Source organism: Tasmannia lanceolata, unplaced genomic scaffold (assembly GCF_043159265.1).
Source record: "Tasmannia lanceolata isolate RefF3 unplaced genomic scaffold, GAP_Taslan_0.1 ptg000020l, whole genome shotgun sequence".
NCBI lineage: Eukaryota > Viridiplantae > Streptophyta > Magnoliopsida > Canellales > Winteraceae > Tasmannia > Tasmannia lanceolata.
Window position 1 is genome coordinate 3,907,501 of NW_027518697.1, and position 27,999 is coordinate 3,935,499.

The following is a 27,999-nucleotide window of genomic DNA, read 5'->3' on the forward strand; positions in this document are numbered from 1 at the left end:
TTGTGTTATGACTTATTTCTATGGAACGGTACACAAGTTTGGCTGTAGTGGCATCTCTCCATATGCTTTTTGTTATGAATCAACTATAATATGCTATTTTGAATTTTCATTTCCAGGTGCAAATAATTCAACAGATAAATCATGATGGGGAGGTTAATCGAGCTCGCTATATGCCTCAAAATCCCTTTATTATTGCAACAAAGACAGTTAGTGCAGAGGTGTATGTTTTCGACTATAGCAAGCATCCATCTAAGCCTCCTCTAGATGGTGCATGCAGTCCTGATCTGAGGTTGAGGGGCCACAATACTGAAGGATATGGTTTATCTTGGAGTCTTTTCAAGCAAGGCCATCTACTGAGTGGTTCTGATGATGCTCAGATATGCTTGTGGGACATTAATGCAACTCCTAAAAACAAGGCTCTTGAGGCTCAACAGATTTTCAAGGTAAGTTCATAATGTACTTATTATTATTATTATTATTATTTTTGAATGATTTCATAATGTACTTATTCTTAATATAACTTATTGGCCAGTGATTTCTAATTTGTATAAAACCTCAAGTCAATCTGTTGTTAAAGTTCATGATAAGTAATTTTTACCAATTTTCAAAAGCTTGCTGACAAGCTGAAAATTTGGCCTCGTTGTCTTGTTAAAGTCCATGACAAGCTGAAAATTTGATGAATTGGTCAAAAGTTTGTTGATTTCTATGAGATCAGCATTTATCATAAACCGAGCTAAGTCAAGCTCAGAATACAAAGAGTCATTTCCAACTTGAATCCGTAATTGTTAAGCATCGTTCTCTACCAAATGACAATGACTATGATTTGTAAAAGTTTGGAAATATGAAATAGTCTTTGCAAGATGGCTTTGCTCTACTGAAAGATGGGAATTTTAACTTCTAGTTGGTCTCATATTGTGGTCCTGTCATGTCTCAAGGGGACATAGAGAATTGTATCTGTTTTTGAAATATATGCGAGTCACACAGATTCAGATAAAAAAATTTGTAAGACGTAAAACGGTGCAAAAAGCCACTTTTGCTTTTAGGAATTTAACATTCACGACTAAGATTGCAATCACACTTTTACAAGTTCTGATTTTAGATGAAATGTATTACATGGATTCTTCTGAATAGGCAAAGTATCCATGTCAGACACATGTCGGATTCCTATACTTTATGGATTCAATGTGGCATTTCTATATCACATTTATCCTTTTTTATTAATAAAACTGTTAACTTACCAACTTCTCCAAAAGCTTAAGCTGTTGGAGAAAGGCGTTGTTTATCTTTTATACTTTAACAAAAACTAACACAAATTTATTGTTACCGCTGGTTTTGAGTTTTATCCATAGCCAGCAAAAGCTTCCTAGTTGATTGGGAAGTGCGCTTCAGAACCTAAATTCCTCGCTTTCAAATTTAGGGGAAGTGTGCTTTCTATATGATTCCTCTTAATTAAGAGTAGGCTTTCTATTTAGGTATTTTTTCCTGTTTCATAAAATAGCATTTTCTCCTTTTGATATTGTCAAAGGATTCTATTTAAAAATAGTGTATTTAAAACTTAAAAGCTAATCTTAAGTTTCAATTTTAGCATGTCTAGAGATCCGTCAACAGTGTCACAGACGGTTCACCAGATCCGGAGTTGACAGGCCACGGCGCCACGCCTAGAGCTTTTCGATTTTCTTTCCTCCTAAGCTTTCTATTTTCTGGCAATCCTACTTATCCTTTCGTAGTGCTGCCTTTCTTTGTATGTTTCGATAGTCTTGGTCGTTCCTTGACCACCTTTGTTATGGAACTTGTTCTCTCTTTTCTGTATTAAAAGTTGCCTTGCCATTCAAGAAATAATAATAATAATAATCATAAATTCAATTAAGACTTCCTTGTATCTTTTTCCAAAAACTTAACATTAAATCTATATGAATAAAATGTGTAAAACTAGAAATACTAAAAGCTTGTAATTCTAATTGGCCGCAAAATTATCTGTACCACTTTTAACCTTAATCTATATTAACCTTCCTAACTATAACCCAATCATGGTTTAAAATTTCGGCCGAAATCCGGGGCCGACACCAAAGTACATGAATTTGGCGTCGGCCCAGATTTTCGGCCGAAATTTTGAAATGTAATTTTTTTTTTGTTTTTTTTTTCTGAATTTTTTCGGTTGTTCAAAATTTCGGCCGAACTCTTGGAACATGGCCGATTTTTTTTATTGCCGAATTTTTTTTTTACCGAATTTCTGCTGAAATTTTGGTTTCGGCCACTGCTGAAACCGACACTGAAACCGAAATTTTAAACCTTGAACCCAATCTCTTTCCATACGCTTATTGTTTGCTACCAATGAGGCTTATTTCATGCTTCATGCTGATTTTTTATGATGCTTCTCACACATTTCCTCTTTAATTTACTTGGAGCTTTTCACTTCCCGCGTTTTCTCCTTTTTAGACCTCTCATCTCGCGCTTCTGTTCCCTGTATTGCCTTACACTCGTTTCCCACTCTAGCAACTACAGTTTTATCCAGTTTGATAATAAGATTTTTCTATGGAAATAAAGCTTTACATATACTTAACCAATGAAAATTCTCAATATATTGCTTGGCATTATAATATCATTATCTACGAACATTAAACATTTAGGATTGATTAAAATATATTTTCAAATCCTTGAATACTTTTTTTTTTATCAAGGTTTGTCAATTCTGAAACTCAGCAGTACCTATGTCAGATTTTGACACTTGTACTCCATGAAATTTTTCTAAAGGATTCATTTAGCCGACCCCAACTAGTTTGGGACAAAGGCTTTGTTGAGTTGAATTGAGTTGTGATGATTGTATTGGAAAGAAAATTTCTTGTCAGTGAACTGTATTCTTTCTTCTTCCTAAAATTGGCAGAGTTCCTGCCAAACCTCAGCTTACCTAACAAAAAAGGTAAAGAAAAAAGAAAAAGAATTTCAGGGCCAGTATGTTGAAACTGAAGGCAAGTGCCTATTATTCAGTTCTGTTGGTGAAAATTCATTTGCAATTTCATTTCTTCATTGATATCTTTTCAGTTCTGTTTCATTATATTTCAATTGGCCTTAATTCTTCTAACTCGAGACAAACAGGAAAAATGAAAAATGATACCTCTCTGCTGGCATACAAGACTGTAATTCCTAAGTATTCACTGTGCTGTGGACTTCCTGTAAATAGGTCCATGAAGGCGTTGTTGAAGATGTTGCATGGCATTTGAGGCATGAATATCTGTTCGGCTCGGTTGGTGATGATCACTACCTGCTTATATGGGATCTACGTACACCAGCAACCAACAAACCAGTCCAATCTGTAGTTGCTCATCAAGGTGAGGTGAGTACTATGATTTCCTGCTCAGTAAGGAAGTTTTTTTCCCCCTTTTTTTCTTTTTCCTATTGTCAACTAGCTTTCTTAACAATCTGGAAGTCATAATGGACTTCATTTGCTTTAAGTTATCCTATTCTGTATGATTTTTGTTGGTATTCATTTATGAGGTCATTTCCATAAATGAGTGTCATTGCTTGTTGCTTTTCTATGTTGGAAAGCATCTCACCTTATCATTCTTCGAGATTAAATGACTGAAAGTAAAATAAAATTAAATAACTCCTTGAACTACCTAACATCATTCATATTGTATGATGGTGTGGAGGGTTCAACCCTTGACAATGACCTGAAAACTCACCATTTTGACTTTCAAACAAACAGGCCCCTTAGTAGTCAGTCTTAAAAATGAGGGTCAAATCGTTCATGACTAGGTGAGTTGATTTAGTCATGGGTTCTACTTGTCATATTTGTCCAAAACTCCAAATCAAACAAGTTGATTAGTTTTGTCGCTTTTATGTTATTTTCTTTGAATCGTACTATATATATATGAGGAAAAGGATTGTGAGCTTGAGCGTTGGAACCTTATGGTGAGCTTGAGCTCTCAAACCAATGAGGCACACATTGTTAGGATGATCCAAAGCATTCACTAGAAAGGGCCTTACATAGATAGGGTGTGTACAAAAAATCAGCTCCATAGGATCATCCTAACCCATCCATTTGTGGAGGTCAAAATGGACAGACCACAAATCTGCCCATTTTTGCCCTCCACTTTTGGAGGGGTTAGGATGATTCAATGGAGCTGATTTTTGGTACACACCCTATCTATGATAGGGCCTTGCAAATGAATGGTTTGGATCCTCACAAAAATTGTGGGACCCATGTGATTGGTGTACTCAAGCGCACCATTTCCTATTAGAGCTTGAGCGCACGAACATATTCCTCTATATATATATATATATATATGAGGAAAGTTTTTCTAGTCAGCTAACTAGAGAAGCTTCTCTAGTCCGCCGACCAAAAAAGTCAACTACATAGGATCATCCTAAACCTTTGATTTGTGGAGGTTAAAAATGGATAGATTTGTGGAGTTTATATTCGTCCATTTTAACCTCCATAAATCGAAAGGTTAGGATAATCCTATGGAGATGATTTTTTGGGCACATCCTATCTATGTCAAGGGCCCATCAAATGAATGCTTTGGATCATCAAAACAATGTGGGGTCACTGTGTTTTTAACCTCCACAAATCGAAGGGCTAGGATGATCCTATGGAGCTGATTTTTTGGGCACACCCGATCTATGCTAGGGCCTATCAAATGAATGTTTTGGATTATCCAAACAACATGGGCCCACTATGTTTTTGGTCGGCGGACTAGAGAAGCTTCTCTAGTCGGCCGACTAGAAAAACTTTCCTCAAATCGAAGGGCTAGGATGATCCTATGGAGCTGATTTTTTGGGCACACCCTATCTATGATAGGGCCCATCAAATGAATGCTTTGGATCATCCAAACAACATGGGCCCACTGTGTTTTTGGTCGGCGGACTAGAGAAGCTTCTCTAGTCGGCCGACTAGAAAAATTTCCTCTATATATATATATATATATATATATATATATATATATAGAGAGAGAGAGGAAAATGATTATGAGCTTGAAGCTCATATAGCTTATATGAGCTTGAGGGCCCACATGTCTATATGAGCTTGAGGGCCCAAACACATGTGGGCCCTGTAGACACCCCCGTTTTGCTCTGCTTTAATCAGCAAAGAAGTTGGTGTTTATCTATCGGTTTTCTAGTGTTTTCTATTTCCGTGTCCGTTTCTTACATTATCTCGATCTTTTCGATCATTTCCACCGTGTTTTCCATCTTTTCCAGCAAGTGTTGAGAAAGAGTTTTCATGAAATTCCTAATGAGAGGAGTTTGTGCGAATTTTGTGATCCTACAATTGTGATTTGGGTTGAACAACTGAGCCAACATAATTTTTGATTGGAAAAAGCTCAAATTTCAAAGGAGTTTTGGTCTTGTTTGGACCCACCAACAATAAATTCTAAAAATTATTCTAGAAGAGTTCGATCACTCAGTGAAAAGGATCTTTTGGGTGCTGTCTTCATATTCTCGTATCTCATCAAAGGGATGATCAGGATTATCAAATGAAAATTATTTTGGGTTACAACAGTCCGCAAAGAGGTTCATGAGAGGGACAGTGTGGATAATCTTATGGCCCGAGATGCACATCCAATTGAAGTAATTTAGAGGCATGTCAAATTTACACTATGGTACATCAAATCGACAATTCGGATCACCTCATGGAGATAGTTTGGAGATAGAGCCCAATTTACAATATGACCGTTTAAATGAATTGTTTTGATCACCCTGTGAACATAATTTAAGGGGCGCAATTTGTTTGCATCGCAGCCCACTATTTGAGCGGTCAAGATCATCAACTGTCGCCCATCAAATGAACAGTTCGGATCATCATATGGGAATGATTTAAAGATGGTGTAGCATATTCACATTGCGGCCCATTATTCGGATGGATCAGATCAGCCCCCATGGAAATGTTTTAAAAGGTGTAACCAATTTACATTTTTGGCCCATCCATTGGACAGCTAGGATCATCTTACAGAAGGGGTTAGGGGAGTGCGCCCCTAAATCGCTTCGTAGCCCAATTTGTGCCATGGCTTAACAATTGAATGGTTCGGATCAACCTAAGAAATGATTTAGGTGGTCACAACCAATTTACGTCAGGGGTCATCGCATGGATGGTTTAGATCGTTAAAAATGGTGGGAGCATAGTACCTTTTTGAAAAATACATGGGTATACGACCCACACTATAGCATGATCCAAGCCATTTAGTTGTGGTTTAACCTCTAAATTGTTGAAAGATGGGCCCCACTTTGAGGATATCACATGTAAAAAAGAGGGAAGCTCTCTCAAATTTTCGTTTGTGGGGACCCCACTGCATGGATGCCGAGGTGATAATTTCATGACCATATTAGAACAATGGATATAAAAATTGTTTTTATACAATCATAGCACAAGGTATGTTTTGGATCTTTGTGGGTCCCATGCATGAACGTCCAAACCAAGTTTGGATATTTTTTTAAGCATGTAAGCAAATGATGAGATCTGTTGCTATGCATGGATCATAAGAGAAAAATGAATGTCTATATATATACGCATGCATGGTTAGGAATGGAGAGAAAGTTATATTATTTAAATGGAAAGTTCATACATAAGCATGTGTATATGCATGGAAAGATAAGGGTGAGTTTTTTTTTAATATTAGAAGTTTGACTTTTATGGCAACACGCCATATTCCTTTTCTTGGAGCTCACGCCCAGCATGGGAGAAGCAAGCCAACGTTTTTTTTTAAGAGAGTTTCTAAGAAAAAGTAATGATTACTTATTTCTTAGGCATGTAAAGTTGGTAGTCTACTATTTATTTCGCATTATTTTATGGAAACAAGGCAAAGAAGAGAAGGCTCACGTTAGAAATTTCTAAAATTATGCAATCTTAGGCCTTTTGCCTATAAATAAAAACCAAACCAAAGCATAATCTCTCTTGGGAAAAATTAGACCCTTACTCTCTTTCTCCTCAAAATGATATTTGCACTCCTTTTGTCCCAACATCAATCCAACCAACACTCTTTTGGGAGGGGATGATCTCACGTTATTTACTAAGTAAATTTGAGAGATCCTTCAACAACACTATCTCTCTCTCTCTCTCTCTCTCTCTCTCTCTTTCTCTCTCTCATGATAAGAGCCCTCTCATCACTCTCATCACTCGGTTCTTGGATTCAACGAAAATTTCAAAGCGTCATCAAAGGGGTTTTCTAGAGCGTATAAAAGGGTGCGACAAAGTGTATACCTCGGATTTACGCACCCTAGAGATAAGGAGCGCGATCAACGGTAAGTTCCTCCATTTCTATAATATCAAAGGTAGAAAAGCATGCTTAGGGCAGTTTACTCTTTGTTTTCTTCACGATTTTCGTAAAAGCTACCATGAAGGATCTAATATGATTTTGGTGGGTCAGTTTATTTGATTATCAATTTTGGTAAAAAAGGGAATCGTTATATGAGAAAATTGGGCGTTTAATTGATTTGGATGTCTAGTGGCTTTTGAATCGTTTTTACAAAGCGAGTATTTTAAAACTAAGGGTTTTTCGTGAAGCTATGTTTTCTGAGTCTTAATGAGGTTAAAAGAACACCAAAGATTTAAAAATTCTGGTAGATTTCATTTGTTCGATGGCTCGAAAATTCGTTTAAATAGAAAATAGGATTTTAATGGTTCTAAAAATCGTTCATATAATAAAACAATTCAAAACTGATTGAAATTTGGTCCTCAGTAGATTTTTGATGTTTAAATATCATACAAAAATTTTCAAAAGATTTGGAGCTGATTTATTATTTCTACTGGAATTGTTTTGATAAAGTCACTGATTTTCATGTATATGAAGAACATATCATTAAACGAATTCCTTAAGAACTGAAATTTGGTAGAAAGATGAACTGACCAGTCAGAATCATATTGTGAATTTCTCGAAAATTTTGGGTATATTTTAATATTTTATATTGATTTTTAATTGCTCTGACCAGAATATGAATATATCTGTTAAAAATAGATAATTATCGAAATAATGTCTGGATGTTTTCTCATAATTTTCTATTTGTCCGAGAATGGTCCAGTAAAAGTTTTGTTGGATTTGGAATTCATTTGCTATATTTGTTAGTGCAATGTCATCAATCTGACCCGAAAGTGGAAAATCAATTAAAAACCGAATTTCAATCTTTAAAATCATGAAAAATTAAAGCAGAATATATTTTTCAAGAATACATCATATCTTAAAATTTCTGGAACAGATAACTTAATCTCGCGAGAGGGTCGCGAGCGCGCGAGGCGCTACACTCTCTCTTGGTCTCTCGTACCCACGCGAATGGCGTGTGTTTTTTATTATTAATTTTAATTACCCAACCAAGCAAGCAGCAACCAAGCCATAGGGTGCAAACAAACGTGCAACCCAGTACCAATACGGTAAGCCGCCGAGCCTAGCAAGGTGTGATTTAATTCATCTTTTCCGTGAACTTGGGATCACTATGGCAATCTGAATTCCACGCAAAAGAGAGTGACAGAGTCGCCACCTAGATGAGAGATCTAGGACCCATAATTGACCAGAAATCTAGACTCGTTACCTAGTTACGAGAATGGAAGGTATGGGGAGTTACCACCACATGCACCATTCCTGCCCGATAATCGGTCTTCAATTCCAAAAGTTAACTCTTTTGAATTTCTTTTAAATGGCTCATTTAACTCTATATTAATGTGCGAACTATGTGACATGCATCCTAAGATCTAATTTCAATGTAATTCCTAAATGTATATCTTGATTTTCTTAATTTGCTTGAATTCAATCTAAGTGAAAGTTCTCCTAAAATGCTAATTTGAGGGAAATCCTACATATTTTAATTAAGAATTTATAAGAAAACTAATATACCAAAACTCCACCATTTGTGTGTGGGGCCGACTCGTGATTGGTATGCCATCAAGCATCCAAGCTGCCTACGTACCCAAGCCTCACTGAGATCAGAGTCGACGTAGTTCGGTGCACCTAAACTAAGCTACTTATGCCTAACTCATCTAAGACACCGCTCTAGACTGGATTGACTGTTTCAACAGTTTTAAGAGAAGTTATTTAATTAAAGTTGAAGATTTTATTATCCTAGGACTTCATCTAAGATGCTATATGATCATATCTAAGTGCAAGTTGTCCTTTAGACTGATGCAGGTTAACCTACATCCTAGGTAACTAGGCTTGTCCTATGGGAAAAGAGGGCAACTAGTGTAACTAGATCTATGACTCAATTGCTAATAATAGTAATTGGTCGTGATGAGGCTGAACTCCCTAACTCTAGGACACCCTAAAACCTAGAATACAACATGACACAAGTGTTCCTAAATGGGGCTCTAATGGTTCATACGATGGGAAGCCATAATCCAACGGTTCCAAAGACATGGAGTGAGTTAGTTCAATTTGTTTGAACTTGATGACTTTCGGTTTCAAGGATTTTTTATTCTTAAACATCTAAGGAATACCAAAGGCTCTATGGTTTTCAAGTTTCAGCCTTGAATCGCAACCATGGAATAGACTCGTGCTCTCGACCCTCGTATAATTTAGCACGTAAGTTATAGTATATTATTGCCTGGCATATTTCTCAGGATTTCCGTGGACAGTGGACCTCGGAGCCAATAACATACTATAATTTATCCACTCTAATTATGCGAGATCAATCGCAATTAGTATACGATTATGGTTACGATCTCGGCATCTAAATTATCCTAGCATGTTATTTTACAAAGGAAATTTATTACTCCTAAGATTTCTGTTTCAGATAGCTTAGTGATTGAATACATTATGAAAAATTAGAGTTCTCTGACAATTTTCAAGGTGCTTTGAATTAATTTGGATTTTTAAATGAATTTATCACAATTGGATCAGATTAATGATTTTACAAAGAAGCCATTCGCGTGGTTGGTTGGGTAATTAAAATTAATAATAAAAAACACACGCCATTCGCGTGGGTACGAGAGACCAAGAGAGAGTGTAGCGCCTCGCGCGCTCGCGACCCTCTCGCGGGATTAAGTTATCTGTTGCAGAAATTTTAAGATATGATGTATTCTTGAAAAATATATTCTGCTTTAATTTTTCATGATTTTAAAGATTGAAATTCGGTTTTTAATTGATTTTCCACTTTCGGGTCAGATTGATGACATTACACTAACAAATATAGCAAATGAATTCCAAATCCAACCAAATTTTTACTGGATCATTCTCGGACAAATAGAAAATTATGAGAAAACATTCAGACATTATTTCGATAATTATCTATTTTTAACAGATATATTCATATTCTGGTCAGAGCAATTAAAAATCAATATAAAATATTAAAATATACCCAAAATTTTCGAGCAATTCACAATATGATTCTGACTGGTCAGTTCATCTTTCTACCAAATTTCAGCTCTTAAGGAATTCGTTTAATGATATGATCCTTCATATACATGAAAATCAGTGACTTTATCAAAACAATTCCAGTAGAAATAATAAATCAACTCCAAATCTTTTGAAAATTTTTGTATGATATTTAAACATCAAAAATCTACTGAGGACCAAATTTCAATCAGTTTTGAATTGTTTTATTATATGAACGATTTTTAGAACCATTAAATCCTATTTTCTATTTAAACGAATTTTCGAGCCATCGAAACAAATGAAATCTACCAGAATTTTTAAATCTTTGGTGTTCTTTTAACCTCATTAAGACTCAGAAAACAAAGCTTCACGAAAAACCCTTAGTTTTAAAACACTCGCTTTGTAAAAACTATTCAAAAGCCACTAGACATCCAAATCAATTAAACGCCCAATTTTCTCATATAACGATTCCCTTTTTTACCAAAATTGATAATCAACTAAACTGACCCACCAAAATCATATTAGATCTTTCATAGTAGCTTTTACGAAAATCGTGAAGAAAACAAAGAGTAAACTGCCCTAAGCATGCTTTTCTACCTTTGATATTATAGAAATGGAGGAACTTACCGTTGATCGCGCTCCTTATCTCTAGGGTGTGTAAATCCGAGGTATACGCTTTGTCGCACCCTTTTATATGCTCTAGAAAACCCCTTTGATGAAGCTTTGAAATTTTCGTTGAATCCAAGAACCGAGTGATGAGAGGGCTCTTATCATGAGAGAGAGAGAGAGTACTGTTGAAGGATCTCTCAAATTTACTTAGTAAATAACGTGAGATCATCCCCTCCCAAAAGAGTGTTGGTTGGATTGATGTTGGGACAAAAGGAGTGCAAATATCATTTTGAGGAGAAAGAGAGTAAGGGTCGAATTTTTCCCAAGAGAGATTATGCTTTGGTTTGGTTTTTATTTATAGGCAAAAGGCCTAAGATTGCATAATTTTAGAAATTTCTAACGTGAGCCTTCTCTTCTTTGACTTGTTTCCATAAAATAATGTGAAATAAATAGTAGACTACCAACTTTACATGCCTAAGAAATAAGTAATCATTACTTTTTCTTAGAAACTCTCTTAAAAAAAACGTTGGCTTGCTTCTCCCATGCTGGGCGTGAGCTCCAAGAAAAGGAATATGGCATGTTGCCATAAAAGTCAATCTTCTAATATTAAAAAAAAACTCACCCTTATCTTTCCATGCATATACACATCCTTATGTATGAACTTTCCATTTAAATAATATAACTTTCTCTCCATTCCTAACCATGCATGCCTATATATATAGACATTCATTTTTCTCTTATGATCCATGCATTGCAACAGATCTCATCATTTGCTTACATGCTTAAAAAAAATATCCGAACTTGGTTTGGACGTTCATGCATGGGACCCACAATCCAAAACATACCTTGTGCTATGATTGTATAAAAACAATTTTTATATCCATTGTTCTAATATGGTCATGAAATTATCACCTCGGCATCCATGCAGTGGGGTCCCCACAAATGAAAATTTGAGAGAGCTTCCCTCTTTTTTACATGTGATATCCTCAAAGTGGGCCCTTCTTTCAACAATTTAGAGGTTAAACCACAACTAAATGGCTTGGATCATGCTATAGTGTGGGTCGTATACCAATGTATTTTTCAAAAAGGTACTATTCTCCCGCCATTTTTAACGATCTAAACCATCCATGCGATGACCCCCGACGTAAATTGGTTGTGACCACCTAAATCATTTCTTAGGTTGATCCGAACCATTCAATTGTTAAGCCAATGCACAAATTGGGCTACGAAGCGATTTAGCGGCGCACTCCCCTAACCCCTTCTGTAAGATGATCCTAGCTATCCAATGAATGGGCCAAAAATGTAAATTGGTTACACCTTTTAAAACATTTCCATGGGCTGATCTGATCCATCCGAATAATGGGCCGCAATGTGAATATGCTACACCATCTTTAAATCATTCCCATATGATGATCCGAACTGTTCATTTGATGGGCGACAGTTGATGATCTTGACCGCTCAAATAGTGGACTGCGATGCAAACAAATTGCGCCCCTTAAATTATGTTCACAGGGTGATCAAAACAATTCATTTAAACGGTCATATTGTAAATTGGGCTCTATCTCCAAATTATCTCCATGAGGCGATCCGAATTGTCGATTTGATGTACCATAGTGTAAATTTGACATGCCTCTAAATTACTTCAATTGGATGTGCATTTCGGGCCATAAGATTATTCACACCGTCCCTCTCATGAACCTCTTTGCGGAATGTTGTAACCCAAAATAATTTCCATTTGATAATCCTGATCATCCCTTTGATGAGATACAAGAATATGAAGACAGCACCCAAAAGATCCTTTTCACTGAGTGATTGAACCCTTTTAGAATAATTTTCAGAATTTATTGTTGGTGGGTCCAAACAAGACCAAAACTCCTTTGAAATTTGAGCTTTTTCCAATCAAAAATTATGTTGGCTCAGTTGTTCAACCCAAATCACAATTGTAGGATCACAAAATTCGCACAAACTCCTCTCATTAGGAATTTCATGAACACTCTTTCTCAACACTTTCTGGAAAAGATGGAAAACACGGTGGAAATGATCGAAAAGATCGAGATAATGTAAGAAACGGACACAGAAATAGAAAACACTAGAAACCGATAGATAAACACCAACTTCTTTGCTGATTAAAGCAGAGCAAAATGAGGGTGTCTACAGGCCCATATTGTTAGGATGGTCCAAAGCATTCATTTGAAAAGCCCTTACATAGATAGGGTGTGTACAAAAAATCAGCTCCATAGGATCATCCTAACCCATCCAAAAGTGGAGGGCAAAATGGACAGACACCGTTGGCCACAAATTTGCCCATTTTTGCCCTCCCCTTTTGGAGGGGTTAGGATGATCCAATGGAGCTGATTTTTGGTACACACCCTATCTATGATGGGGCCTTGAAAATGAATGGTTTGGATCAGTGTTTAAAAACTCCTTGACTCGGCAAGGAACTCGCCCGAGTCGACTCCTTTTTACCTCGGCCGCATTCCGCATTTCACCACATCCGCGTTCCGCATTTTGCCTTACAGAGTCAATAAACTCCTTTGACTCTCCCGAGTTATGCCCTTGTCAACCATGTTAACCGCATTCTTGGCCGCGTCCGCGCCGAGTCAACAAGGATTTTTCTTGGCCGCGTTCCGCGTCAAATCTGCGTTTTTAAACACTGGTTTGGATCACCACAAAAAATGTGGAACCCATGTGTTTGGGCCCTCAAGCTCATATAAGCTATATGAGCTTCAAGCTCACAATCATTTTCCTCATATATATATATATATATATATATATATATATATATATATATATATATATATATATATATATATATATATAAGTATGTTGGTTACCAATGGCATGTATTGCTGCTCCTTAGGTGTGGCACTAAGATGCTCGGGTTGCAGGCCATGTCCTTGATTCACTGCCATTGATGCTAATTTCCATGAAAGAGTAAATGCATTCATTTTACCTGTTATATATTCATTAAACAAATGCCATGTATTTGTGCACTGATAAATTCTATGCATATTTAAATTCTAAAGATACAAATGACCTCTTTACGTTTTATTTAGACACTTGAAATTGGGTTTTGATCCATGTGCTGATGCTTTGATATGTGAAGAAAAAGTTGGGACAAGTATCAATTTTCCTTCATGGTTTATAAACTCCTCAAAGCACAACCTTATTTTCTAGTATCCTTGCAACATATACTTTGTATGCACTATGCACTCATGCTTTGATTCCTCTACATTAGCATGAGTGCATACAAGGTATATTTGATTCCCTAAAAAAACTTCCACAGATGCTTGCTACGGAAACTAATGTGTTCTTGCTTCGCATATTTAGGAATTGTGTGCTTCCTACTCGCTTACTATGCATTTCCTCTTAATTAAGAGTACATTTCTTATTTAGGTGATTATTTTTTCCTAAAGAGTGTTTTCTCCTTTTGATAATGTTGAAAGACTGTATTAAAAAAAAAGATTGTATTTAAAATTTGGAAAGCCGTCATAAGTTTCAAATAAAACTTTTATGGATATTTTTTCCAAAATTTAACACTAAATCTGCATGCATAAAGCACGTGAAACTATAAATTCCTAAAATTTGTGATACTAATCAGTTCCGAAGTCCTTTTTACTGCTTGCAACCCTTACTGACATTAACCCTTCACCCTTCCTCCCTAACCTACTAATAACCCTACTCTTTATGCAGATTTCTTGTTCGCGTCTAATGATGCTTGTTACATGTTTTATGCTGACTTTTAATGACACTTCTCACACGATGCTTATTACATGTTTTATGCTGACTTTCAATGACGCTTCTCACACGTTCCTCTTTACTTTCTTTGGAGCTCATTTTATTCCCACATTTTCTCTTCTCTAGACCTCTCACTTCCTGTTTTCGCTTCCGGCCCCACTCTGCCAACTATGGTATGACCACACACGCACGCGCGCACCCATAATATGTTCCAGTATTAAATTATCTGTTAAGATGTGTTGGCACACAATATGTTCCAGTATTAAATTATCTGTTAAGATGTGTTGGCATGTTGGGTTTGCACAGGGTTGTGCTGGTTGACACCTGTTGTCTAGGTCCGATAAAGACACCATATGTCTCTAAGTGGCATAGAGTGGTGATGATTACAGTGAAATAGTTGTTTGTTAAATTGAATAGCCCAATAGGCTTTCATCCATAATTAAGGCTGGGAAATGGCCGAAAGACCATGTGTAATAAAATAAAATAAGAACCATTCAAAAAAATAAAAAAAGAATAATAAAAAGGAACCCTTGATAGTATAGGAAATACCTAATATAGGAGTGTACTTACATCTATAAATTGTTCATGCTGCGGGTGTTGTGTCACTTCCTGTATGTCCTCAATGTAGGTTCTTACATTTATATTTTTGTTGCTTTTTTGGCAATGATGTTGTCTTTGGTATATTATTAATTACATTTATCTGATGCACTCATTATTTAATTGGATGGTGCATTCCAAATGTGCAGCTTGATGCCAATCCTTTCCTATAATTGTTTTGTGATAGGTTAACTGCTTAGCATTCAATCCTTTCAATGAGTGGGTTTTAGCAACGGGTTCTACTGATAAAACAGTTAAGCTGTTTGACCTTCGAAAGATTAATAGTGCTCTCCACACCTTTGATTGCCACAAGTAAGTTTTCTTGTTTATGGGATGCTATTTACTGTTTTGCCTTGTTGATTCTGTCACAATTTGTCTCCGATTTTTTTAACCTCATCCAGATACATCACACTGATTTTTTTTTTTAATGAACAACAATAGGGAGGAGATTTTCCAAGTCGGATGGAGCCCGAATAATGAGACAATATTAGCATCATGCTGTCTTGGTAGGAGGCTTATGGTGTGGGATCTCAGCAGGTACTTTCAGAAAGCACATTAGTGTTCATTTAGTTTGAGACATTGGGGGTCTCTCCACTTACTTTTACATAAGATTTCCATTATTTTTGTGAAAAAACTAGTACAATGTTGAAACTGCCATAATCTTCGTAACCTTCATCCATCATGTTTCAAATGTTCCATGATTTTTAAAGAGCCGATTATACTACAATGCGGTGTAGAGTATAGAAGTATAAATTGCAGGCATCATTGATAAGGAAAGCCTCTTTTTGCAGAATTGACGAAGAACAGACGCCAGAGGATGCAGAGGACGGTCCTCCAGAGTTGCTGTTCATTCATGGGGGGCACACTAGCAAAATCTCTGATTTTTCATGGAACCCTTGTGAAGATTGGGTTGTTGCCAGCGTAGCTGAAGATAATATCCTTCAAATCTGGCAGATGGCTGAGAACATCTACCATGACGAGGATGATCTACCTGTTGACGAACCCACCAGAGCTCCCTAACTTTGGAATCTCGCAATGTACCATTGCCATTAAAAGAAAGGAGAAGATGAAGTGAAATTGATTGGTTGAATTTCTTTTCACTCCATTTGGGTTGTTGTAACTAACTGATCTGGAGAGTCTTCTCTACGAAGTTGGATGTTTTCTTAATTATAATTATTTATTTATGATAGCACTTTTCTGATACTTGTGTTTTGGGGATTTAGTCTTTTTTTATATTTGGGTTCTACTGTTAGTTTAGTTTTACTTCTTGAGGAGCGATCAATGTGATAATGATGCTGCAAACTTAACCAAACTTAACCGCAGAGTTCTGATGGTATTCAGTGTATTAGTGGGACACTTTTTTAGTAAACCTAGTGCGCCAATTTTGTAGCCCAGGGCCCAAAAATTGCCCTCCCATAATAATGGGATGATGTCTTCTTTGACCTATCTCCTTTTCGCACGCCAAGAGACTACTCAGGACAGTCGATTGACCTTTCTCTCCCCTATACCGAGAAGGATATTGTATAACCTTGGTTGCAGATGTGTGCCTTGTAGAGTGGTGGTGGTGGGTAAGTAGTCAACAGGGAGGAGACAAGTGTTGAATTTACCTAGAACTTACCTCGTAGAATAGTGGTAAGTAGTGTTTGGTTGTCAAACTTGTATAGTGGTAGGGAGTGTCATTATCAATTCAATAGAGAGAGAAGAAAGAGAGGGGGAAGGGAGAAAAAGCATCATTTGGTTTTTTGCTTGGATTTCTTTGGGAGGAGACAAGGGTAACACATTAGCAGACAGGCAGTGATTGACTATGAGACATATGGTAGTCTAGGGATTTCAGTGCTGTACTGGCAACCGAACAAGGGTTTTTGGACACCCAAATTCCAAGCAAAACCCCTAAGCCATCCCGACTTTTGTGCAACCAAACACACTTAGTCAACTTTTGTGCAACCAAACATACGAGTCATTAGGGAGGGTTTTATTCCAATTACCACAAAAACAAAGGTAGCACTCGTAGGACTGATTTCGTGGCTCGCAGTAGCTCTCAATAGTTAAAGCTTTACACAATCTCCACCGCCCAATAAACTTTTATATGGTTAAAATTGTAAGAATTCGAATCTTTCATTGGATGGCCAAACGGCCATGCATTCACTCAATGTACGGAACTTAACAGCTCGATCGGTTATCATCGTCCGATCGTGATCAAGTTCACTGTGGGCCCATCTATAGGAAGAGAGAGTTGTCGTGGCTCCTGTAGGCCACCTGTCTTACACGTTCAAACAAGGATTTTTCATTTTTTTTTTGGGAAGTGATATATCCGCCCCTTTTGATTACTTGGGACACCCAGCAGGAGTGTACGGGGTTAGAATCGTGTTTTTTATCCAAACCGTTCATTTATTAGGCAGTCCCCCAAAAATTATCTCTACGGGATGATTCCAACCCTTCGATCTGTTATATGTTGTCTTCCATTTATAGATCGGATGGTTAGAATCATCCTATGGAGATGAATTTTGGGGGAAAGCTTAATTACATTGAGGCCCAACACATGAATGGTTTGGATCTAGGGGTACAACTCGGGTCGGGTTGAGGCCAACCCGAACCCGACCCAAGCAACCATTTGCTCAACCCGACCCCGACCCGACTCGAGGTCCAACTTGACCCGACCTGAGGAACCCTTTTTGCCAACCCGAACCCGACCCGACCAAGTTCAACCCCAACCCGAGATTTTAACCTTAAAAATAAAAAATTTATTAAAAATGTTACGTGCCTAATTAGCTGTAACTCAAACAAACAAAACAAAAGATAGAAAAAGATTAGGAGAGAGATTGATTCAAGGCAACCGGACCTCCTAATAGCTTGATTCAAGAGGAACCATGACTCTTCAAGAACAAAGTTTCCTTTGTGTTATAAAATTTCTCTCCTTCTCTCATTTTATTGCGTTAAAGAACTTTAATACAAGCACAAAGGTGTGCCACATCACTAACCCATTTGCCCACTTCCATAACCCACTACTCCCTTACATGACATATAATCAATAACTAACACCCACAAATCTAAAAAGCATAATCCTACAATAACTACTTGTAACTACATCACATACACCATACTTGCATGTATAAAAAAATGTCAAGTTCACTAGGGTCGGGTTGCCAAAGCCCTCAACCCGAACCTGACCCAAACTCAACCCGGGTTGAGAAAACCCGAACCCGACCTGAACTCAACCCAACTCAACTTTTTTCCGGGTTGAACCTGTTCAGGTTGAGCCCGCCCAAGTTGCACCTCGTAGTTGGGCCTAAGGGATTGTTTTTTTTTATAAAAAGGCTTTATGCGGAGTCCGCACATAGGTTACATTTTAAAGAGAAATTATATGATGTGTGGCCATACAAACTCGTATTTTTCAAAATGTACAGTACGGGCCATTGCATAGGATGATCTAAACCGTCCATTTGTTGGGCCAGAATGTGAGTACATTGTGCCCCAAAAATCATTTCCTTAGGATGATCTTAACCCTCCGATCTATAGATGGATTCATAATGTGTAATCCATCTATAGATCGGAGGGTTAGGATCATCATATGGAAATGAATTTTGGGGCACGCACAACCTGTTCACGTTGTGGCCCAACAAATGCACGGTTTGGATCATCCTATGGAGTCGTCCGTGCAGTAATTTTAGAAAAATACGGGTTCATACGAGTAAATGACCACCCATCAAATAGGAAATAATATATTCGTCCCCTTTCTTAGGACAGCCCTCTCTAGTGTATTTACTACTTCTCTTTTACACTAAAGGGGGCTGTCATAGCCAAGAAAAAGTGAGGCGAATATATCATTTCCTCAAATTGGAGAGAGAGAGGAGTCAACGTCGATGAGAAATAGAAAATGACAAAGGGAAATGGTTTTCACCCCCCTAGACGGATAAAACCCCCATTTAACGGTTTCTGTGAGAATGATTCACTACTTGAGGATAAATTCACCCCTTTAAAAACAAAAGTTTTGTTTGCCTTTAAAACTTAACGAACAACGTTAAAAGGTGGATTTTATCCGGGTGGAAATATCATTTCCCAATTAGAAAATGTGTTTACGCGGTTGTAGGCTTACAACCCGGAAAAAAATGGCCCATAGGTTCTCGCAGAAGGCGAAGGTCTCGGGTAATATGCCTCTTCACCTTTTTCTCGTTGATTTTTATTTCCATTTTTATCCTCTTTTTGTTGTTTTTTCATGCTGCTGATCTTAATTTTCTAGTAGAGAGACCCTATCCTTTTCTGGAATTCTCCTGCTGATCCTGCCTCTGATTTTAAGAATTAGGGTTTTAATTGCAGTCTGATCCTTTTGAATTCTTCAGGGTTTACATATCTTTTATTGTTTGTTGATGCAAATTAGGGTATAAAGGTAAAATTGCTAGTGATTTGAGGAATCTGCTGTAATTTTGATATAATGCTTATTTGAATAAATTAAGGGACCATTTTGTTTGATACTTTCGATTTGAATCCTGAGAAATTAGGGCTTTAGTTGTGGATGGAAATTTTTGAATGATTTTGAGAATTTTCAGATGTTGTGTGTTTGAAATAAGTAAATTCGAATTTGAAGTTTGTAGCATTGATTTTTAACCTTCTTTTTTTTATACAAGTTAGCAATCATTTTCCTTTCTTCCCCATGCAGCATTTGTTTGGCTCATGGGAAGATAAATATTTTTATATTTTCTATATTTTATTTACCTTAAAGCAACTGGGTTCTTTCTCTTATCATTTGGAAATTTGGTTGACAGGGTTTCTAAATCATTGTAATTGTTTTGATATCTGTAGTTTGATTGAAGTAATAAGTATTCTGTATAGGTATTCCTGAGTTGCTGAAGAAAATCTTGGTCTGAGGTGCTTAGGGATTTACATAATCTGTCAAGTGTCTCTTAGTATCCGCGGCTTTATTAACCTAATACGGAGAGAGGAAAACAAGATAGAGAGATGGCGCCGGCTCAAGATCAACGGTCGAGATCTTCCAAACCCGCCACCATCCACGGCTGTGCACAGTCAGGAGATCTCTCCGCTTTCCAGAAGAAACTTCAAGAAAACCCTTCTCTTCTCAACGCTCGAAATGCCGTTGTATGCTCTCTCTCTCTCTCTCTCTCTCTCTCTCTCTCTGTGTTGTTTTTTCTTTTTTGCTGAACTTTTTGATTGTTTTTCTGTTTTGTTTTAGTTTTGGCGTGTTGTTTTGATGTGAATATGAATGGGTTGCCTTTTTATTTTCTCTTTTCCTTTATCTTTGTTCAATATAGAATTTTTGACTCATTGATTTCTCTTTTTAATTGTTGTCTTTTCTCTTTTCTCTTTTCCTTTTGATTAGGGTTTTTACCTTTGTTCAATTTAGAATTTTTGAAACCTTGATTTCTTTTTTCTTGATTTTTCTTTGAATTAGAAATTCATGTTTTTGTTGGGTTTTGAAAGTTTGCGTTTTTTTTCTTTTTGTTTCTTATTTGATACTGGCGTTTTATATTTCTCTTTAATTTGGATTTTTGATGCACGGATTGTTCTCTTTTCTATTCATTCCACTGTCTCTTCTGGATTTGGGCTTTGTATTTTTGTCACATTTTGAATTTTGGGGAGTTGCCTTTTGTTACATGCCTTGGCCATAACCCAAATAAACAAAATAAAAGACAGAAACGAGGGGGGAAATGGTTGATTTGAGGCAACCGGACCTCCTAAGGGTTCAATTCAAGAGGAACCATGACTCTCCTAAAATCAAAGTTTCCTTCTTTGCTGTAAAATTCTCTCTATTTTCATTATAATACAACTATTTAAATACAAAAACAAAGGTCGTTACACATCGTCAACCCTTTTGCCCACTCATACGACACATCATCAACAACTAGAACCCACTCACATAATAACCACATTTTAACCCACCCCACATACATCATAATAACATGCACATATCATTCCTTCCCCATTAGAAATGACCTTGTCCTCAAGTTCGAATTATTAAAAAAGAATACTTTATTCCATTGGGGATCCAAATCTTAATGGCCACGATCATTCGACTCCGCCTTCAAATTCCATTGTGATCAAAGTTGGAAGGAAATACGATTTTTGATGAAGGCGCGTTGAAATGGTGGAATAATCGCATGGTTTGGTATAATCAATACGATCCTTGGCAGTTTGAACCATCTTATTCAACTAAACCATCTTTATCGTCATCAGTTCTCGCACTTTTCTTTAACCGGACATCAACATCTTTAAGACTCAACTTTTCTTCCTGTTTGCGCATCTTCTCAATCCCTATGCTGATTTTATTCAAGCCTTCTGCAAATTGTCATTGTTCTTCCACCATTTTCAAAACAAGTACTGTAATCTTCTGTAAATCACCACGTATGGAATCCAGAATCTCCCAAGATGGGAGCCATGGTGCAAGATCGATTGCTCTGATACCACTTGTTACGTGCCTGATTGGCCGTAACCCAAATAAACAAAATAAAAGACAGAAAAGAGGGGGGTTGATTCGAGGTAATCGGACCTCCTAACGGTTCAATTCGAGAGGAACCGTGACTCTCCTAAAAACAAAGTTTCCTTCATTGTTGTAAAATTCTCTCCATTTTCATTATAATGCAACTATTTAAATACAAGAACAAAGGTAGTTACACATCATCAACCCATTTGCCGACTTACAAAGACACATCAACAACTAGCACCCACTACCCTAAAACACATAAGCTATAACCACACAATAACTACATTTTGACCCACCCCATACACATCATAATAACATGCACATATCACTTTTCTATTTCTTTTTTTTTTCTAATCAGGGTTCATTTTTTTGTTGTGTTTGGAATGTTAGAAACGTAGGTTATTGTTTTTATATTCTGAAATTTTTAATCTTTTCTAAATTTATAACTTTGAAGCAATTTTATCTCTAAATCTGGACTTTTTTTTTGTTGCATTTGTAATCATTGAAACCTTGTATTTTTCTTTTTGAAAAAAATATGTTTTATATTTATTTTGAATTTGGAAGGTTTAAGGCATTTCTTGTTTTTTTTTCTGTACTGATTTTTTAATTTGGAAATTTCAAGTTTTGATTGCCTTGGTTTGTAATTTTGTTTAATTTTGATTTCATAGACTGTTGATTTTGTATGCAAATATATGATTTGATTCATTTGATTGTATTTTCAAAACCTATTCAAAGCAGTTTTTTCTTCCTCAACGGTACAAGGGCGGGCTATTGGGTTATCAGCTATATAATGCCATCATTTTTCATAATTATTCTTTTTGTTTTGATCTAGATCTTGCTTCATGGATGGATCTTGATTTGCAAATTTATGATCATAATTCAGAAGAAAATTGCGTGGGATGAGGAGTTGATTCCCCGAAAGGGCATGTGAATAGTATACAGGACTGCTTCCAACTACTTATTGGATAAATATGTCCATTATGGTTTTTCAACTTCCACACGTTTGTCTGGGTCTTCTAGTTGCATGATTAGTACATCTCACCTTGCAAATTTATCATCCCGACTCACAAGATAAAGCATTTAATACAGTTTTGAATTTTTGAAAGGGAATTTGATGCTACCTGTGACGTATGCCATAAAATAGTTGGCTAGAAAGTGATATCTTTGTTGTCAACTTATCTAGTTTTTGTTTCGATCCTCATCTCACTTGGTAGGTGGATGTCACTTTGCAGATCAATGATCTGAGTTTGCACAAATTGCACTGACTACTGTTTTTGTTTCTTTAGTTAGAATCTTAAGTTACCCGTGAACATTGCCATCAACTTATTGGCTTCAAAATGTGCATCATTTTTTCATCCTTTTCTTTTTTATCTGTCTTTAGTGTCTCATTTGCAGACATATGGTTTGGGAACCATGTTCTTGTGTCCTACTTTTTTGTCACATGTATGTTGTCCAGGAATTTTGGGATTTATGACGGGCAAATGTCTTGAGTTGTTTCTTTCTTTTTTTGTTTTTATTTCATTTGATTATTATTTTCTATATCCATTATTTCTTTAGGTTTTGTTCTTTGTAATTTTTATTTTATTTCGATTCTTTTTTTTAATCTATCTCATTCATATAATTTACTACAGATGGCACAGACACCCTTGCATGTAGCTGCTGGTTATAACAATGCTATGATAGTTAAGTTCCTTCTCGATTGGCGAGGACCTGAAAAGATTGAATTGGAAGCCAAGAACATGGTAAGTTGTAAACCATGCTATTCTAGTTTGCATTGCTTCAAAATGATTGCCACTGTATCTGGAAACTCAATGTTGTATCCCTTTCAACTTACATCAATCATGTGTTTTTTTAATTCTTGGAGTGTTAACATGTTGTGTGGGATGTTTTTCCAGTATGGAGAAACCCCATTGCACATGGCAGCCAAAAATGGGTGTAATGAAGCAGCACAATTACTTCTTGATCGTGGTGCTTTTGTGGAAGCCAAAGCCAATGTAAGTTGTCTCTCTGTTTTATTCTATGCCAATCAATATAATTTCTTTGGGACGGTAAGAAAATGTTATTAAAAGAGAAAAACAAAGATCAAAATTACAAAAGGGCAGACCCAATAAAACAAAGGTATCCTTGGCCTTGTTTGCGTTGCAAATCTTTTTTAATTTCTTAATAATCCGTGTTAATATACAAGAGCCCATGAGATATTCCCACAAAACAACATTAGATGAATCTTCATTTAGAAAATGACCAATGTCCTTGACAAAAATATTAAGCTTGGTAGTTAATAAAGCACACGCCTCCGCTATGTTAGAATCCTCACAATAGCTCATGAGAGATAAGACTCTCAACTCTCCAAGACAATTTGGCCTCATGAACTTTCTTTACCATAAAAGTTTCTCCGATTTCTCTCCTTCCAAATTACCCAAGCAAGTGTAAAGGGGTCAAAAGACTAAGAATACAAACTTTCTCCCTTAAATAGCAACAATTCCATTCCTCAAACAAAGCCAAGAAGGATGAAGGGAAGACCTAATAAATGTTGATTAACTAAAGGGCCTGACATCACGCTCTTGACTCTCCTAGCCAACTCATAATAAGAAGATTACGATTCCATGACTCAACGTCCAACAAGTCCATTTTTTCTCCAAATGACACATTTTTCGTCTTTAATACCTCAATGGTATTACTCTTTTGGTGAGCCACCATTCAACAAAATCTTTGAACATAGGGAAGGGGGAAGGATCTCTGTACCCGACAATTGAGGGGGGCTTAACCAAGCAATGGAAAGAAAGTGTGAACCACTTTAGTTCCCTTTTCCCCTTCTAAATCTTAAGACTTGTCGGAGGTATGGCCCCTCAAATAAGTGATAATTGTATTTTTACTGCTTCCACTTTTATCTGTTGCCTCCTTTTTTTTGAAACGAAGATATTTCCAATCCTTGTCTATTAAATAGGTTCCTTAGATTTGGATTTTGGGAACGGCTATGTCATTGCTGTTGGATGCCAAACTTATTTGTTATTGTTTTATTGTGCAGAATGGAATGACCCCATTGCATTTAGCTGTCTGGTACTCTCTTCGAGCAGAGGATTACCTAACTGTGAAAACACTGCTCGAGAGTGATGCTGATTGTAATGTTAAAGACAATGTATGTTCAATCTTCAGTAATTCTTCACTATGGATGATTATTAAGTTGGACAAAAGCAGAGAAATCCTACTAACATCTAGTGAAAACATTGTAATGTAGGAGGGTATGACTCCTCTAAATCATCTTTCACAAGGCCCACGAAATGAGAAGTTGCAGGAACTCCTTAATTGGCATCTAGAAGAGCAGAGGAAGCGCAAAGCCATCGAAGCTTGTTGTGAAACCAAAGCTAAGATGGCTGAGCTTGAAGAGGCTATCTCGAATATCGTGGGGTTGCATGATCTCAAGCTACAACTTCGGAAATGGGCCAAGGGAATGCTTTTGGATGAGAAGCGGAGGGCCCTCGGGCTTAAAATTGCTTCTAGAAAGCCCCCTCATATGGCCTTCCTTGGCAATCCAGGAACAGGTAATAGCCCCAGTGTGCTTGTGGAGAAGCTGCTCGATATAACTTACTATTTCTCATAGAAATGCCATGAAATATTATATATTTAGTCATTTGATTTATAACACTAGAATGTAATTGATTTGGCTGCATCTTATATTTCCAGATTTTTATGTGTTTTTTATGTATTTGATTGGGTCTTATAAAGCATAAAATATAACAACTTACATTTTATTTGCTTAATCCTTCTGATTTTTTCTTAAGATTTGGTTAATCCGTCTGTTTTGTTTCTAAGAACATTGTGTACGACTACTTATTGATTTCCAGTTTTCCACTTACCATGCCTTTACATCCTTGTTTTGTAACTCCTTTGGACCTTTGTAATTTCAACAGGTAAAACAATGGTAGCTAGAATCCTTGGGAGGCTTCTTCATATGATAGGAATTTTACCCACTGATAAGGTTACTGAAGTGCAAAGGACTGATCTGGTTGGGGAATTTGTTGGACATACTGGACCAAAGACAAGGAGAAAGGTATTCCATATATGCTTCCAAATTACTACATTTATTCTATTTAGTGTCTTATGAAATATTACTAAATTGCACATTTGAAGGGGCTTTGTGATTTTACACATTAGGATTCTACACTGGCCATGCAAAGAGTAGCGAGAAACATCAGACAGAACATGAACTGTTTCTCTTTTGAATGACGTTCACTGTTTCAAACTATTCTGATTACATTATCTATTATTCTGATTGAAGAATTCTACCTTCTTCTGTGCTTCCACACAACTAAGGTCTTTACATGCTCCCCATAAGGGTTGCCATATAGTTCCATGAATCTTCTACTTAGGGTGCCCTTCCTGCCTCGTAATCTTGCAATCCCCACACTTCAAGTTTCAAATAGTTTCCTTTCTACTTTTTGTTCCTAGGCTTAGTAAGTAGAAGCTTGTGGAAGGGTTGTAAAAGGCTAGTAGCATTGTGAGGTAATGTTTCTCAAGTAGAGAATAGAAAACTCAAAAAATAAGGTCAATCTAGCCATTGGATCTCGGGTTAGAGGAGATTGAATGGAACTGATTACACAGTTTGAACAATTCCCAATTTTGTAAATAACTCCAATCTTAGGAATTGCGTTGCTTGTAGCTTGCAGTGCATTTCTACACCAATAGCTTGATGTGTACTTGGTTTATAGAGCCAACAAATCTCCAGCACTGAATTAATCATCTAGAGAACTTATGCAAAGTAAGGGAATAAATCATGAGGCCAAAAACATGACCAGGTTTGCTTGAAACAGTCTACTCACAGTTGACTCGGTAACTTGTCTGATCCAGGGACATGGTTTTCGCAACATAATTTACAATCACTGTTTTCTTCGGGATATTATTTTTCTTGTAGGTAAATACAATCATATCACTGAGAAGATGCTTGGCAAATGAGTAAGTTCCCTGATGACTGGTTTAGGTGATGTGCAATATATTGAGTGGTATACATAATTTTGAAAAGTACGAGTGGTGTGCGAATGCACTGAGAATGGTGATTTTATAGTAGTAGAAAATGCATGCACTAGGTGCGAACACAAAATGTGCTTTAGATGTGCACTACAATTTAAGAGTAATTCATGGAAGCTCATGTCCAATCTGCTAGCACAAGCAAATGAATTTGATAAATTAATTTGGAATATAATGCATGCAAAATATCTGCTTTATAAGACTACTTACGATAGATGGGAAGGCAAAGTGCAATTTGTTCATAATTTGTGCAATAGATGTGCTCCATTTGTCTAATTTATAATGGGCCCTATTCATGTACGATGAGTTAATTTATTATGGTGCCCCATTTTGTTAATTAATGAAGCTCCCAACAATAGTTTTCAATATGTATCAATTATTGACTAAAGTACCGGCGGAAATGCTTTTGTTTGCAGATAAAGGAGGCAGAAGGGGGTATTCTTTTTGTTGATGAAGCCTACAGATTGATTCCGATGCAAAAAGCAGACGATAAAGACTATGGCTTGGAAGCTTTAGAGGAGATAATGTCTGTCATGGATAGTGGAAAAGTAATTGTCATATTTGCCGGCTACAGTGAACCGATGAAGCGTGTAATCTCTTCAAATGAAGGTTTTCGTAGACGGGTAACTAAATTCTTTTACTTTGGCGACTTCAGCTCTACAGAACTGGCTCAAATTACCCATCTCAAGATGAATGCTCCAGTGAAGGATAACTTGCTTTATGGGTTTAAGTTGCACCCTTCATGCAGTGTGGAGGCTATTGAAGAACTGATTGAGAGAGAGATAACGGAGAAACAGAGGAAAGAAATGAACGGAGGTTTAGTTGATCCAATGCTTGAAAATGCACGAGAGAATTTGGATCTTAGGCTTGATTTTGACTCTGTAGATGCCGACAGTCTGCTCACTGTCACCATTGAAGATTTGGAGGCAGGCCTTCGGTCTCTTTCGCAATGAAGGCAACCTCTTTCCCAGTGTTTCTCTTATTCTAATTTTGCGTGTATTTTTTGTATTCATTGTAGCTCTCAATATCCGTTGATTTAAAGTTGTGTGAAGTGAAGCATGTATTGGACAGCTTCACAAGAAGGAATTTGCTTTCCTTCAGCTCAGAATGTTCTTTTTAGCTATTCTTTGTACTGCTGTGGATTTTTACCCATTGATGTAACTATTGTTTCTTCAAGTTGTAGCCCATTTCTAAAAAGATTCGAATCCAACTTGAACCAAGAATCAGATGAAACTTTTCAGTTTAAAAAGGCCTTTCTTATGCTGATTTTAATTATCTTTTCAAGTTTGTATTCAAGATTTTCAACTA

At 36.7% G+C, this 27,999-nt stretch overlaps 2 protein-coding genes across 3 annotated transcripts in view; both read left to right on the forward strand.

The window, feature by feature from the left end:
- Window positions 1–16,439, forward strand: part of LOC143854248 (histone-binding protein MSI1) — a 22,330-nt gene extending 5,891 nt beyond the window's left edge. The window contains exons 2-6 of the mRNA XM_077364119.1: window positions 117–443; window positions 3,179–3,331; window positions 15,424–15,548; window positions 15,678–15,773; window positions 16,028–16,439. Coding sequence (XP_077220234.1) covers window positions 117–443; window positions 3,179–3,331; window positions 15,424–15,548; window positions 15,678–15,773; window positions 16,028–16,256 — 930 coding nt within the window. The 3' untranslated portion in view covers window positions 16,257–16,439. The remainder of the gene's footprint in view (window positions 1–116; window positions 444–3,178; window positions 3,332–15,423; window positions 15,549–15,677; window positions 15,774–16,027) is intronic.
- Window positions 16,440–19,236: 2,797 nt separating this feature from the next.
- LOC143854917 (AAA-type ATPase family protein / ankyrin repeat family protein) lies at window positions 19,237–27,940 on the forward strand. Of its 2 annotated transcripts, XM_077365054.1 has the most exons (8): window positions 19,237–19,379; window positions 20,064–20,327; window positions 23,301–23,411; window positions 23,565–23,663; window positions 24,695–24,805; window positions 24,905–25,208; window positions 25,578–25,717; window positions 27,108–27,940. In XM_077365054.1, exons 2-8 carry the CDS (start codon window positions 20,190–20,192, stop codon window positions 27,642–27,644), a joined length of 1,440 nt encoding a protein of 479 aa, XP_077221169.1. In that variant the 5' UTR covers window positions 19,237–19,379; window positions 20,064–20,189; the 3' UTR covers window positions 27,645–27,940. The 2 variants fall into 2 exon arrangements, with proteins under 2 accessions (XP_077221169.1, XP_077221170.1); XM_077365055.1 differs by lacking the exon at window positions 20,064–20,327 and having other exon boundaries at window positions 19,263–19,379.
- The last annotated feature ends 59 nt before the right edge of the window (window positions 27,941–27,999 follow it).